At 42.9% G+C, this 12,683-nt stretch overlaps 1 protein-coding gene across 7 annotated transcripts in view; it reads right to left on the reverse strand.

Annotated features, from left to right (window-relative positions):
* The window catches only part of FBLN2 (fibulin 2), a 107,809-nt gene that overhangs the window by 33,453 nt on the left and 61,673 nt on the right, over positions 1–12,683 (reverse strand). For all 7 annotated transcript variants that reach the window (XM_057404173.1, XM_057404177.1, XM_057404171.1 and 4 more), the window contains exon 3: positions 1,698–1,809. In XM_057404173.1, the coding sequence (XP_057260156.1) occupies positions 1,698–1,809 (112 nt within the window). The remainder of the gene's footprint in view (positions 1–1,697; positions 1,810–12,683) is intronic.

A 12,683-nucleotide genomic window follows, 5' to 3' on the forward strand; every position in this document is an offset into this window, starting at 1 on the left:
GAGCTTCTGCCCAAGAGCTCATCTCAGTCTCCCCTCTGGCAGGTTAAAGTCATTCCCCCTTGTCCTGTCCCTACAGACCCTTGTCCAAAGCCCCTCTCCAGGTTTTCTGTTGCCTCTTTAGGCACTGGAGCTGCTCTAAGTTCTCCCCTTAAGGAGCCCTCTCTTCTCCAGGCTGAACAAGCCACATGCATAGTAGCTTTAACCTTTAAGTTTTCACCACCCTAAAACCCCAAAATTACGTTTGGAAGCAACAGACCCGTCAATTTGCAACTTCTCTAGAAACAATCTCCAGCCTTGGCACAGGGGAGGCTTCATCCATTTGCTTCAGCTGAAGCAAATCAATCCCTTGTGCAGTGATGATCACTTGTGAACCCCAAGTATTTATAGGATAGAGGAACCAATTTTTACAGTCAATACCTATCTTCCACTTTCTAAAATCTTTAGGTACTGAGTCAGGATAGCAGCAGACCCTTTGGGAGCTTGAATTACTTGCAGGCACTCTGCCATACGAAGTGGTGCACTTGAGGTTTGGATACGTGTACAGTGACCAGGTCTGCCACTCTCCAGTGTGGGAGCAGCAAGGTCCTGCCTATGCTTTCCTTTCTGAGACCACAGATTTGAATACGTCTCCACATCAAATGTTTGCTTTACACAGAATATTTACAGGTGGTTTTAAATCTTTAAAGCAGGGACACAACTGAAAGTTTGAAAGTAAAACAACTGAACTCCTGATAGCTTTTAAATCCCAACAGATTCCCAGGCATTGTAACATTTTGGATGTGGGTTTTTTCATCTAACCCTGGCCTCAGATGTGCACGTGCAGCTCATTACTGTATTGGATTTGCACCTACTTAGGGCAAGGCTGGAATTTTTTAATCTGTCTTTACTTCACAGGTGGTTGGTATGTGTCAGTTATGTCATGCCACATCCAGGTGGGGGGAGGACTTTCATCTCCCAGTAACTCCAGAAACGTGCAATGATACTAACTTTGATAAAACCAATTATCCCAGGCTCTTTTTAATGTTGAAAACATTGGGATCACTCTTAAAGAAGTCTATCTGGCTCACGTTGCACTGTGTGAGTCTCAGATAACTTTGCCTTCATCCCTCCCTAAGTCCCATTTCAGACTAGGGGGGAGGAGAGAGAGATAAGATGAATTACAGCCAGTGCAATATGCTGTCCATGTTACTCTGCACCCATTCTTCTTTCCTTCCTGTGCAGTTGGAATCTGGCACCCTCACTCAGTCCAGATGCTACCAGTACCAGCAGTACTGCCAAGGCCTATGGTCCCCACTCCAGCTGAACATAGACATCATACTGGACAATGAACGCATCATTTAATGATACAGATAGCCATTGCATTTAGCATTGCCAAATGGAAGACAAACTCTGCCCTGCTATTTTTCTGCAACTCCACAGACGTGCATAAAACTGGGAAGCACAAAATTGTGCTCTGCTCATGTGAGAGACAGAAAGAAACCCTAAGAGGTTTTTGTTTGGACTAAATTTTGGAAAATTGGAGGAGAAAATCCTTCTTTCTAATTTGCCAAGACACATTGCAAGTCTACCAATATTTCACCCAGTGAATTAAGCAGCTCCCAGTCTCCTGGACATCCCATGAACTGTACAATCATTTGATTTCTCCTGAAGGGCTGCTCTCTACATTAACCTAAACCACTCGGGTTTGTCTCACGTACCTGCAAATGTCACCATCCGTTCCACTGACAGGGATTTCTGTGCACTCCCCGTTGTCTATAGCCCACTGCTGGCCAGCTCCACAGCAGCTCTCAATCAATTCCTTTGCGGAACCTGCATAGAACACACACCCAAAATTATTTAAATGGAATGAATTGGGTTTAGCTCTGTTTTCTTAATTGAGAAGATCTTTAAAATAACAGTAGTTCAGCTTTTTCTTCTTTCTTTTCCCATCTCACTTGGTTATATGCAAAAAGAGGCAACTGATACCTGCAGTATCTTGACATGATCGATCATATGGTAATATCTTTCAGGGAGGAACAAACAGCAAATTAGAGTTTTAAACACAATAAAAGACACAACTGATTTGAAGACAACTCCATCTTTGACATCTCTGAATAAAAGAAGCCCTGTAATCATGCTTGGCCACCTAACTCAAGTTGGTTTAGTAAGTCATTATGCTGTTGTAACAGTGCCTTCAACACAAGACCAAGTTGCTCCTGAACACTGCCAGGAACAGGGCAGCCACAGACTCTCTGGGCACCCTGTGCCTGCACCTCAGCAATGGAAGGCACACATGTGCCTCACATGTCAATACATGTAATAAAGATGGTCTTTTAGACCACAGGGCTCTGCTTTCTCCACAAAGAGTCAATGGCCCAGTGCTGCACCTGCTCTCTCCACTGGCTCATCAGAATTGAGTTCACCAGTTCCTTTTAAAGCAATTTATATGAATGTAAGGAACATCTTGTGAATTTCATTATTCATACTTCCAGGCCAGTTTCTGGGATGGTTTGGTGTTGTCATAAAGAGGAAATAAGACAAAACCATCCCAAGTCGAGTTGTAGGAGATGTGTGAGTGCAATGGACCTTGGATGTCTCCACAGCTGGGCACTCTCTGACCAACACCCAGCAACCCCACGCTGCACAACAATGTGTTTTCAAGAACCCTCAGCTAGTTTCGGGCCTTCAGTCTGTGCAATGCTTCCATTTTATGCAGCATTATTAACAATGTTAAAAATATACTTCAGTCTCAAAAGCTGTGTTATGTGTAAGAGGTGCTGTATGACACGAGAGGGATGATATATGCAGTTAAACTAAGCAGGAAATACACTTGGTGCCAGGTAATTACAAGACATTGCTATAAAACAGTGTTTCAACACCATTTTAATTCAGTCCTGTGGTGGAAATGCCATTCATTTTACCAAGTGTTGAAACACATTTGTTGCTATATTACTGCTAGGTTTAAAACACAAGAATACATCAGAAATTACTAATCTACAGTAATCTACATGATTTATAATTCCAATCAAAATTAATTGCTCAGTCCTCAGTAAAGATTCAATGGCAGATTGCTGGGCTCGAGTGCCATTCTATTGAGCAGTCACACTTACCAAATATATCACCTTCTGTTATGAGCTTATGAATAATTAACTCTAAAATGCAGTTATAATAAAATGAACTATTCCATTTTATCTCAATCAGGAATTAGAAAAGCTGAATAATTCATAGTAGGACTCAGTAGTTAGAATGGATTTATGATACTTTGATTTTACATTAGAACTAGATACATGTACAAGACTGAAGATCACATAGGTCTATGCGGGAAGGAGACTTTAAGCTATAACAGACTGAAATACTTAAACATTCAAACAGAGCTTTGTTTATTTGGGGCTTTCATGATTTTAGCATGATTTAGAAGTAGATTTGCATCTGCTCATGGAAAACAAAGTCATTTTAGTTGAGAACACCATAATCCTGAATATTTGTTATACTGTGCGCATCTCTGATACTTCATAGAGTCATTTAACAGGACCTGTTAACAGATAATTTGCTACTTATGTATTTCTTCACAAGGAAAAGAAATAACTTATTTCAGGCTGTACTATCAAACACCATCACATCCCCTTACTTGTTTTCCATTTAGTAACTTATTTCCTACAATTATCACTCTATGTCACTCTGAAGATATGAACCAAAGCCTATTTTGACGTAATCTCAAGTTTGTGTATTGTCTTTTAGAGGCATTTAGAGTTTAATTGAAATAGTTAGAGAAACATTTCCCCCCCAGAGAACTTTAATTCCTCCTTGACTGCGCCTTGAAATGTCACCTTGTCTCAGTGATGGGTACAAACCCGACTCATGGTGCGACAGCCTTCCAATGACCCAGGGACACATCAAAGTTTTCCATACGATATCTCTGCAGCTTTGACATGCTACTCCTCAGGAATTTCACCTTTCAGCTACAAGAACTGAAATACCTGCTATGGAAGGTAGGGGTTTGTGTGTGTATTTTAAAAAGCTCAGCTGAAGCTCAACCTTACACCGAGGAAAGGAGACACTTAAAGGCTACTGAAGTGCTTACACAGGGAGATAGAATAGCAAAGGAGACAAAAAGGATTTTCAAAAACCCTCCCTTCCTTTTCACCCCCACCCTACCCCCCCCACCCCACCCCCGTATTCACAAATCATGTTTTGAGAGTGATAAAGCACTGGCCAGCTCTATGATGGTCAAGAAGGGATAGGATATTCAGCAGAGGTTTCCTGACACTAAAGTTCCACTGATTTCAGCTTCACCTGAATTTCCACAAACAGGCAACATTTGTACCTTCATAACTGAGCTGAGCTCTTGTTCTTATGATGAAGCAAGCCATCCAGCTACTATACCTGAGGAAAATCATTTATCTTCCTCAGAACTGCAGTACTTACTCTTGGGAGGGACAGACAACACTAAAAACCAACAAACACCACAGGATCTTGCAAGGAAATGAGTTTGTGCACTGAGATTAATTTTGATGTGGAGGCTTCTAGAAATGAGGCACTCCATTAAGATGCACCTTCATTCTGAAGGTCTCATTGCTCATCCACAGAGGAAGCTGACAGCCGTGACTCTCAAGCCATAACATCATTTTTGAACAAAACCACTTCACAAACTGTCCGAGCCCTGAGCTGCCATAAATTATCCACCCCCGAGCCCAGTAGAGCAGCCTCGCAGCCCAGCATCACCTGCAAGAAGGCAGCAGCACATCAGCTTGATGAACCGGCCTTGGAGAGCCCCAAATGAGCCTCCTCAGCAACACCCATGGCAGATAACAACTTAACAAGTAGCAAAGAGTAGAACGATAGAATCCCAGACTCGTTTGGGTTGGAAAGGACCTTAAGATCACCCAGTTCCAACACCCTGCCATGGTCAGGGAGAGCAGGAAGGCTGATTCCTTCACTGGAGCACACCTAGCACCCTCCTGCACCTTAAAACCAAGCTGTGATGTGGTATAAAAGTTGATCTGGTGGGATAGGTTGCTTTCACCTGCTGCAACTACTCTCATCCATCAGAGATGAGTGGAAAAAGAACAGAAATGGTACAGATCAGAACAGGAGCAGTTGCCATCACCTTTCCATGAGCAAACATGATCAAAAAGGGATCAAAGCAGAGTGCTGCTTTTCCTGTCTAGTCAGTGCTCATGACTTGTTTCCTGCTCCCTTATGAAAAAAACCCAAAGCACCTTGAACATATGTTTATGGTTTCATATGTGTCTATCTTTCCTCTTAAAAGAAGGGGTATCTAGACCTGCAGAGCAAGCAGCACGTCCATGTCACAAGATTTGTTTGCTCACACTGGAAAAAAAGGTATTGTATTTCTTTATCAAATACGCGCCTTAGAACATAAACCCCCACATTATGGCGAATAATGAAGAACTTCACAGAACAACAATTAACTTGACGGAGTCCTTAAAAAACTGAAAAATACCTGCTTCCAGGGGGCCTTCTTTCTGCTCCAGTCTCTTCATCACTTAAAGCTTTAATTAATAACAATAATAGTACTGTAGCTTTCCCCTGTAACAGTTTGTCATTTCTTACCTGTCAACAGTCTGAGAGGCTTTATTAAATTCCCTCACTGAATTTTGCCATTCAGTGTGCAGTGCAACATGCTCTTGATTCATCAGAGGTGGGTAGGAAGACATTTTAATGAGTAAAGGTGAAGAGGAGAACATTTATCTTGGCAAAGACAGGGGAGGGGAGAGTGACAACACAGCATCAGAGCCAGCTGCTTTCACTTCAATCTGAACCACCACTTACGTCATTAGGCCTGGTTAAGCTTTCCTCAGGACCTGTTCCCAGATAAATGAGTGCACGGTTTATTCTGTGCAGGTTATTGCAAGCTCCTTAAAGTGCTCAGTGTCCAGAAGCAGATTTGACTCTAAATCTCATTGAAATGAGAGTAGTGCTCAAGTGTTTCCATGACCAAACCTCAGTTAGCTCATTGCTCGGGAAGGGGCTTTAACCCACATGCACTCATGAGGCTTTTAGGCTCCTCTCATTGGAAATAATGAAAAAGCAGATTGCAGGAGAAATACAGGCTGAGCTGAGTTCAACACACATCCCATGGCTTCAGTCCAGTACCTAATCCTTCTTCCCTCTTTTCCATCACCCCATTCCATTCCTACTGCACTCAATTTGCTATGCCATCACCACAGTAATGTGACTGAGTTCCATCACACTTGCAGCAATGTGCCTTCATTTTAAACTTCAAGCAAAGTGGGTTTCTACGATCTCCTTCTTCCCCTCTGGTCACCTGCATCTTTTTAGAAATCCATCCCACTGTTCATCCAGGACAAGTTCCTGTTACATTGCCTTCACTCCTTGGGAGGCATCTGCTTTCTATTTCAACCTGAAAATTCTGTTTCCTACATTACTCTTTTTTCATAAATTCCTTATGCTGGCTCACTTGGCAAAATATGAAGAGTTGCGTCTGCCCAAAGGCACAATGAAAAACTGGATAAACCCAAGTGAATGTTCTCATTTTACTACACACTGTACAATAGAGACATACATCAACATTGCCTCAGCCAGGATTGTTTGGCAGATTTTGTTCAAAGTGTGAATGAATAGCAACCTTATATTCCCTCTGGCTTTAGTTCTGGATAATCCTTGTAAGTCAAAACTTGTATTACCTGTGCCAGAGGTCAGATAATTTAGACTATGTTTGGTCTTTAACGTTTCCATGACAGCATCCTTTATTAGCTCCAGGTTGGAAGAATGGGGGGAGAAGTGGTGGTGGTGGGGGATCAACTAAATAAATTCTTTAACCTTTTTCACCAACTAGAAATCTAAGCAATTTCTCTTCCTGCTTCTGAAAACTTTGGCTCACTGAGATCTATCCTTCTGTCACTGAGTTTAGAGTGAAATGGTTCGTACACAGCCATCCTTCTACTAGCTACAATAATAACTCAAAGCAAGCATAATGTTTCTTGCCCTTCAGCGTAGTCTTGGCTGTATTTTCCTCCTTGACTTTCCTTCCTCAGATATTGCACAGAGTATATTTCTGCTGGCTATTAACTTTCAAAAGAGCTGAGGCTTTGGAACGCCTGGTTCCCATTATCCTTGTAATTCCTGCCTAAGGAATTTTATCTTGGGGGAGAGTGCTCTTTGCATGCTCCTTTTTGTAGCTAGGTAGGCTCCTTTCTTCACAGCCATCATTTCCACCAGCCCTGTTGAATTTCCAAGTTAAATCAAAAGGCGCAGTGAGATGTAGGCAGGGACTGTCTGTCACGCAAGACGACTGAATCTGCTGCATCTCAAGCATTTAGTAACACAAGCACTTTGAGTATGTTCTGACAAATTGAGCTGAGGCTGGAATGGGAGTTAAATTACAGATATAATATTCCTTAAAAAGAAAAAGCAAATAAACATAAAAAGGCAGAAGGATGTGTAAGAGGTTAATGTAGCTTATGTGCTCCCCCACTTATGTGGGGTTTTCTACAGAAAAAATCACTAGTTTCACCACATAACTATTCAACCCCCACCACTGCAATGCTAGGGACAGCCACCCATCAAGACATGTTGCTGCTTCTTTGAGAGTGTAGCAGTGAAAAAGGTCTTTGGAAGGTTGATCAAGGACAAGCCAAGCTGCTGTGTCATGTCAGAGTTCAAGTGCTTAACAATGCTAGATACACCTTAATCATGCAACCCATATCAATAATATATGTATTTGATCCATATGTGATATATATGATCCATATCTCTCACCATTTCATCTCATACCAATCAAGGCAGAAATTGTACTTTTGTTTAAAGTCACAAAGAAGTGCTGTACATTTGTATCTGGATCATATCTTCTTCACTGGGGCACACACTGCAGGTTCAGACACTTCACATACACTGGCGGAGCTAACACATGAGAGGGAGCTGCTTATGAAGCCAATCCCAAAGTCCGCCCATCTTTCAGGTTGCATCTTTCAGGAGCTTTTAGGTATTTGAGTTTTGCAATTTGAAAAAACAAGAAGCCAAGCAGCTGACCAGTGCTTGATGTGCTTCCATCAGTCCAAGCACATGCAGCAAAGAGCCAGAATACGCACCCCGAGCTGCTCTCTAGGAAAGCCTATCCAGACACTGTTCACAGGACAACTCTTGGATCATTCTGGGAGAAAAACAAGCCAAGATTTTCTTTCTCTTCACAACCAATTCATGCAAAGTAGAAACCCAGTAAAATTCATCAGAGAAGTTATTCACTGTGAATTGAATGCTCATCTCTATTCAGAACATTGCTGAAACAAAGCGGGAAAATTGACTCACTGACTCATCCCCAGCTGCTGCCTTGTTTTTCCTGCTGCATTTCTCAGCGTGGCTTTCAAAGTAACCTGACACGGTGTTAGCAGGGGTTTCAGCCCTTGCAAACCACCTTGCATACCTTGAGAAGGTAACCGAAGGCAGGATTACACATCAGCATCAGGCAGCGACCCGGTGTCCCAGGGGAGGTATGTGCCCTCCAGCTCTGCTGGGACTGGGCTGAGGCTTGCTCACCACAAACTGCTCATCAAAGGAGGGAAAACTCCAAGTTTCATTGAGTTTCTAATTAGTGCATAGGGATGCTTAAACTGCTCAGAAAAGCTGCTGCGGGGCTCCAGCTCTCCTTAGCTGGGTATCCTCCTGTACCTATTGCTAGTCCTTGTCAAGTTTCTAATCCTAAATGGCATTGTTTATTTGGTTTACAATGTTCTGAAGAACCTCTCATTTCCTTTGACTCTTCTTTATGAAGTTCTGCAGTCAGTGTTTGTGCAAAGATTGCAGCAATGATTGTGGCCCAGGGCATTTCCTGGAATGATGACAGGCTGGAAGAGTTGATGGCCCAGGGCTCTGCCTTGATCCATTAACCCCAAGGACTTTCAATTCTCTAGGAAACACCCACTGCCAGAGCAATTATTGCAAAGGAAATTCAGTGGGATACTTTAGTCAACAGCACAGAACAACCTTCCCTTTATCCTTCACAAATGTAGGAGGAAATATTAATTTGAATGAGCTGATAATGGTGTTTGGAATGTTTCAGGGGAGTTTTGCAGCCACTAGCAGGAAGCACAGCAGGAAATTTCTCTTGCCGTGCAGTGTGCATCAGAACCAGAGCTGTTTGGAAACAAGATTGTTCAATTCCCTAGGAAATTAATAATTTGGGGGGGAAATTCGGAAATGAAGCACCTTGTTTGAAACTGGTGCTGTGGTTTCACACAGGAAGTAGTACTAGGTACTCATTTGTCTCATTTCCACTTCCAACTTTAACTCCAGCTCAAACTATCTGGTCTCCCAGCTGCAGCTCAGCGTAATCCCACTAGAGCCTTTGGCCACAATACACTAAGAGAAATACAGTGACACAAGGTGTTTAATTCCCTGTTTCCTCCCTGTCAAAAATCTACACCACCCAGATCACAGGCAGAAGTCCTGTTTTGTTTCAACTCCATGTTTCTAATTAAAAGTAGCAAGTCTTGCTTGTATGTGCATATCAGTATTAACGATACTTTAGTTTACTTGCAAGTACTGTTAGTGAAGCCACCTTCAAATAACACCCCATTTTCAAATTATTGTAAACTATGGTCAAAGTGGATGTTTCCACCTGAAGCTAGGGCTTGAACCAGTGTCCATGGAAGCCTACAGGCCCTGTCTGCTCCTCTACAAAAAATTAAAGCACAGAGCCCTTGAATATGTAGAGTAACTCTGAACATGTTTATATCCAAGCAAGTCCTGAGTTCAGCAGCATTGATGAAACTCAGACACGTGCTGACTGAAGTCCTGTACGAGGCGCAGTGTGATCGAGGATAATAGTGCTTCCTCCAGGGAACATTCAACAAGAAACATCTGTCTCCCACAGAGTATGAACTAATCATAGGGATGTTGTGAATAGACTGGCATTTCATTAGCTGACAGCTTGTCTCCACAGAAAGTATTCCTTCAGCCATATCAGCATTTTATGCTTTACATAAAGACAGTTGTGATGCTTTTCCTTCACAAGCTCTTATGCATACACCACTTGAACTAAGTACAAACACAACTGAGAAGAAGGAGCCACGGTCCAGTTTAGCCATGTTCTCCATACACAGCTAGGAAGGAGGTTTCCCTTCCTGATCCTGCCCAGCTGGGGGAGGTCTGTGTGCCACAGCAGCACCAGGGCATGCCCACCCACAGCACCTGAACCAGGCACAAGTTAAGTCTCAGCCGGAATTCCATCTCCTGCAATGGACTCTGGCTACACTTCCCACTTGGAAACTACAGACTGCAGCCAATTTTAAAGGAATTTACATTCCTGAACATATTTTACTTTGGAACCAGAGATGAAGAGAGAGAAAAGGGACTGACTTGTGAAAAACTCCAACTCTGACTCAAGTGTGTTTTGGAGCATTTGGGATAAAGGCCGCAAATTCTACTGAAGGGTGGAGGGGTCTCTGCAGCTCTCCCAGAGAGGCTCATTACAGTTACTTACTGCAGGAGACTTCTGAAACAGGGTAAAAGAAAATACTGAAAGAGGCAGAGCTTTACATGCCACTTCATCAATACATTTCCAAAAAGCAGAATTTATTATTTGTATGTAAAGAGTCCACTGCTCACTTTCTTTCTTTTTTAATATCCAACCACAAAGTGGGAAAGCAATGCCCACTGGCACACAGCACCTGCTGAGGCGGAGGAAACAGAAGCTAGATAAGGGACGAGGTGATGGAGAACAGAACTAACTGCAAAATAGAGGAGGGAAGTGGGTTTAGTGCTCCATGTTTAAAGATCAAATTGTAATTGGATGGTGGAAATATCAGGACAGTTCCATTTTGAAACTTCTTAACCAGGTTTCCAGTTCAAGTCAGCTTGCTACTAGCTAACAATTGGTGCACAGTCTCAGTACAGTACTGGAGGCTGTTGATAATAAGATCCATACGAAGCACTCAGTGGTGATGGAAACCTTTTGGGGCAGCACATAAGAAAGGAGCTGAGTGTCTGTACGCTTAAACCCAGAAAAGTCTGCACACAGCTGCAAAAAGAAAATAACTTGCTGAGTCATCAGCCATGAAGAAGGGATCCAAGTGGTTGAAACCAGGCTCTGGGTGGCTGAGAGGTTTTGGAGCACCACCAAACTGTAGAGGCCCACACAGGCAAGCACAATGCCTGGGAAGGACGAGGTCCTTCACATCATTCTCACAATTTTAGTTCTTAGCTTAACAACTGTGCTCCATTAGCAGAGTTGGCCAACAGCTTCAAACAGGACAGTGTTTGTTTATTGTCTTTATAGGCTACAAAAGGCTGATGCAGAGTCAAGCTTTTTAATGTCTGCCTGGGTTCAAAATGAAAGTTTTTCTCTTCCCTCTCTTGAGTTCTCAGTGGCCTCTTAATTTATAAGAAAAAAGAGCACAACCCTTGCACCTTCACTGAGAAGGACCTGCCCATTTTGTCTGGGGAATGGAAAAATACATTCACAGCCCTATAAGGCATAAATTTATCTTCACATATGAGACAATTACTTCATACAGAGCTGCTTGCATTCTGAATTGCTACAAGCACAACTCTGGTAAGTACTGACACATGGTTCACACAGTCTGCATTCAATCTGAATGCAGAATGGCTGAAGTGCGTGGTTACCCCCTCAACTGTGTTCCAACAATCCAGCTGCATTTCCACCCTTGAAATCAAAGGGATATAAATATATCCTGCACAGAGACCAAAGTCACTAGGCAGATACTGGGTTTCAGAGCTTTAATCTCCCTGTGTCAGTACACCTTCTGAAAAACAGATCCTTTAATATCTGAGAACACAAGTGAAAGAAACTCATCCCCTCTTGGTTGTTCAATAGATCCAGGACAAGAGGAGAAATATCTTAGCACTAACTATTCACTGGCTGTACTTGCAACCACTGACATCACTCTGTAAAGGGACTGTAATGTACATTTTAAATCCTGTAGCTGACAACCTGATTTGTTCTTTATGTGCACAAAGGTAAACGAGCACAAACCAGGTCTTTTATAACCTACTCCATAGCAGCAGGACTCTGCATAACTTCTAGTCTCTCCAGCAATCACAGAGATCTAATTTGGTTTTATCTGCATTTCCCAATTACATCTTTCTATACTGTATCTGAAATCTCAGATGGGGTGGAAAATGGATCTGTAAAGGCAAATAACAACACCAGGCAACCCAGAGATCCCAGTGAAGTGCCAGTGGCATCTCCCCATTTTCCTCATTGAATGCAATTTCTCTACTAACCTCCAAGCCAGCCTCTCTTGCTGAGAGAGACCTCTGACAAATCAAGATCCCACACATCCCAAATGGGATCCTGAAGGCAGGAAAGAGGCAAGTTCCTGTGGGAAGGACTCTCTTTACCACTGCCAGGCTCCAGGTCACATTTAAAGCCACAAACTCTTTACTTCAATACCTGACTAAGACATGCAAGGGGAAATCCTCTCTTACAGCGCTAGAACTCAAATGGTTCAAGACTTCAGAGATGAAACTTGACATAATGCAGCCACTTCAGAACAATGTGTTTGCTGATGACACCTATGAGATGAAAGCTCTCACACTTGGCACCAGCTGCATTTCCACGTGGCCCAGGAGCTGTCGCACCACTTTCCACCCCCACTGCCCCATCACTGATAAACTGATGCAGACCTCAGCAGGAAGAAGGGAAGCAACGTGCGCAACAGTGTGGGACAGTACACCATGTTCTTGGCAGTGTCCGGGCACCA

This window comes from Pezoporus wallicus, unplaced genomic scaffold (assembly GCF_028554395.1).
Source record: "Pezoporus wallicus isolate ANWC-B61680 ecotype Strahan unplaced genomic scaffold, APGP_CSIRO_Pwel_v1 contig_5935, whole genome shotgun sequence".
NCBI lineage: Eukaryota > Metazoa > Chordata > Aves > Psittaciformes > Psittacidae > Pezoporus > Pezoporus wallicus.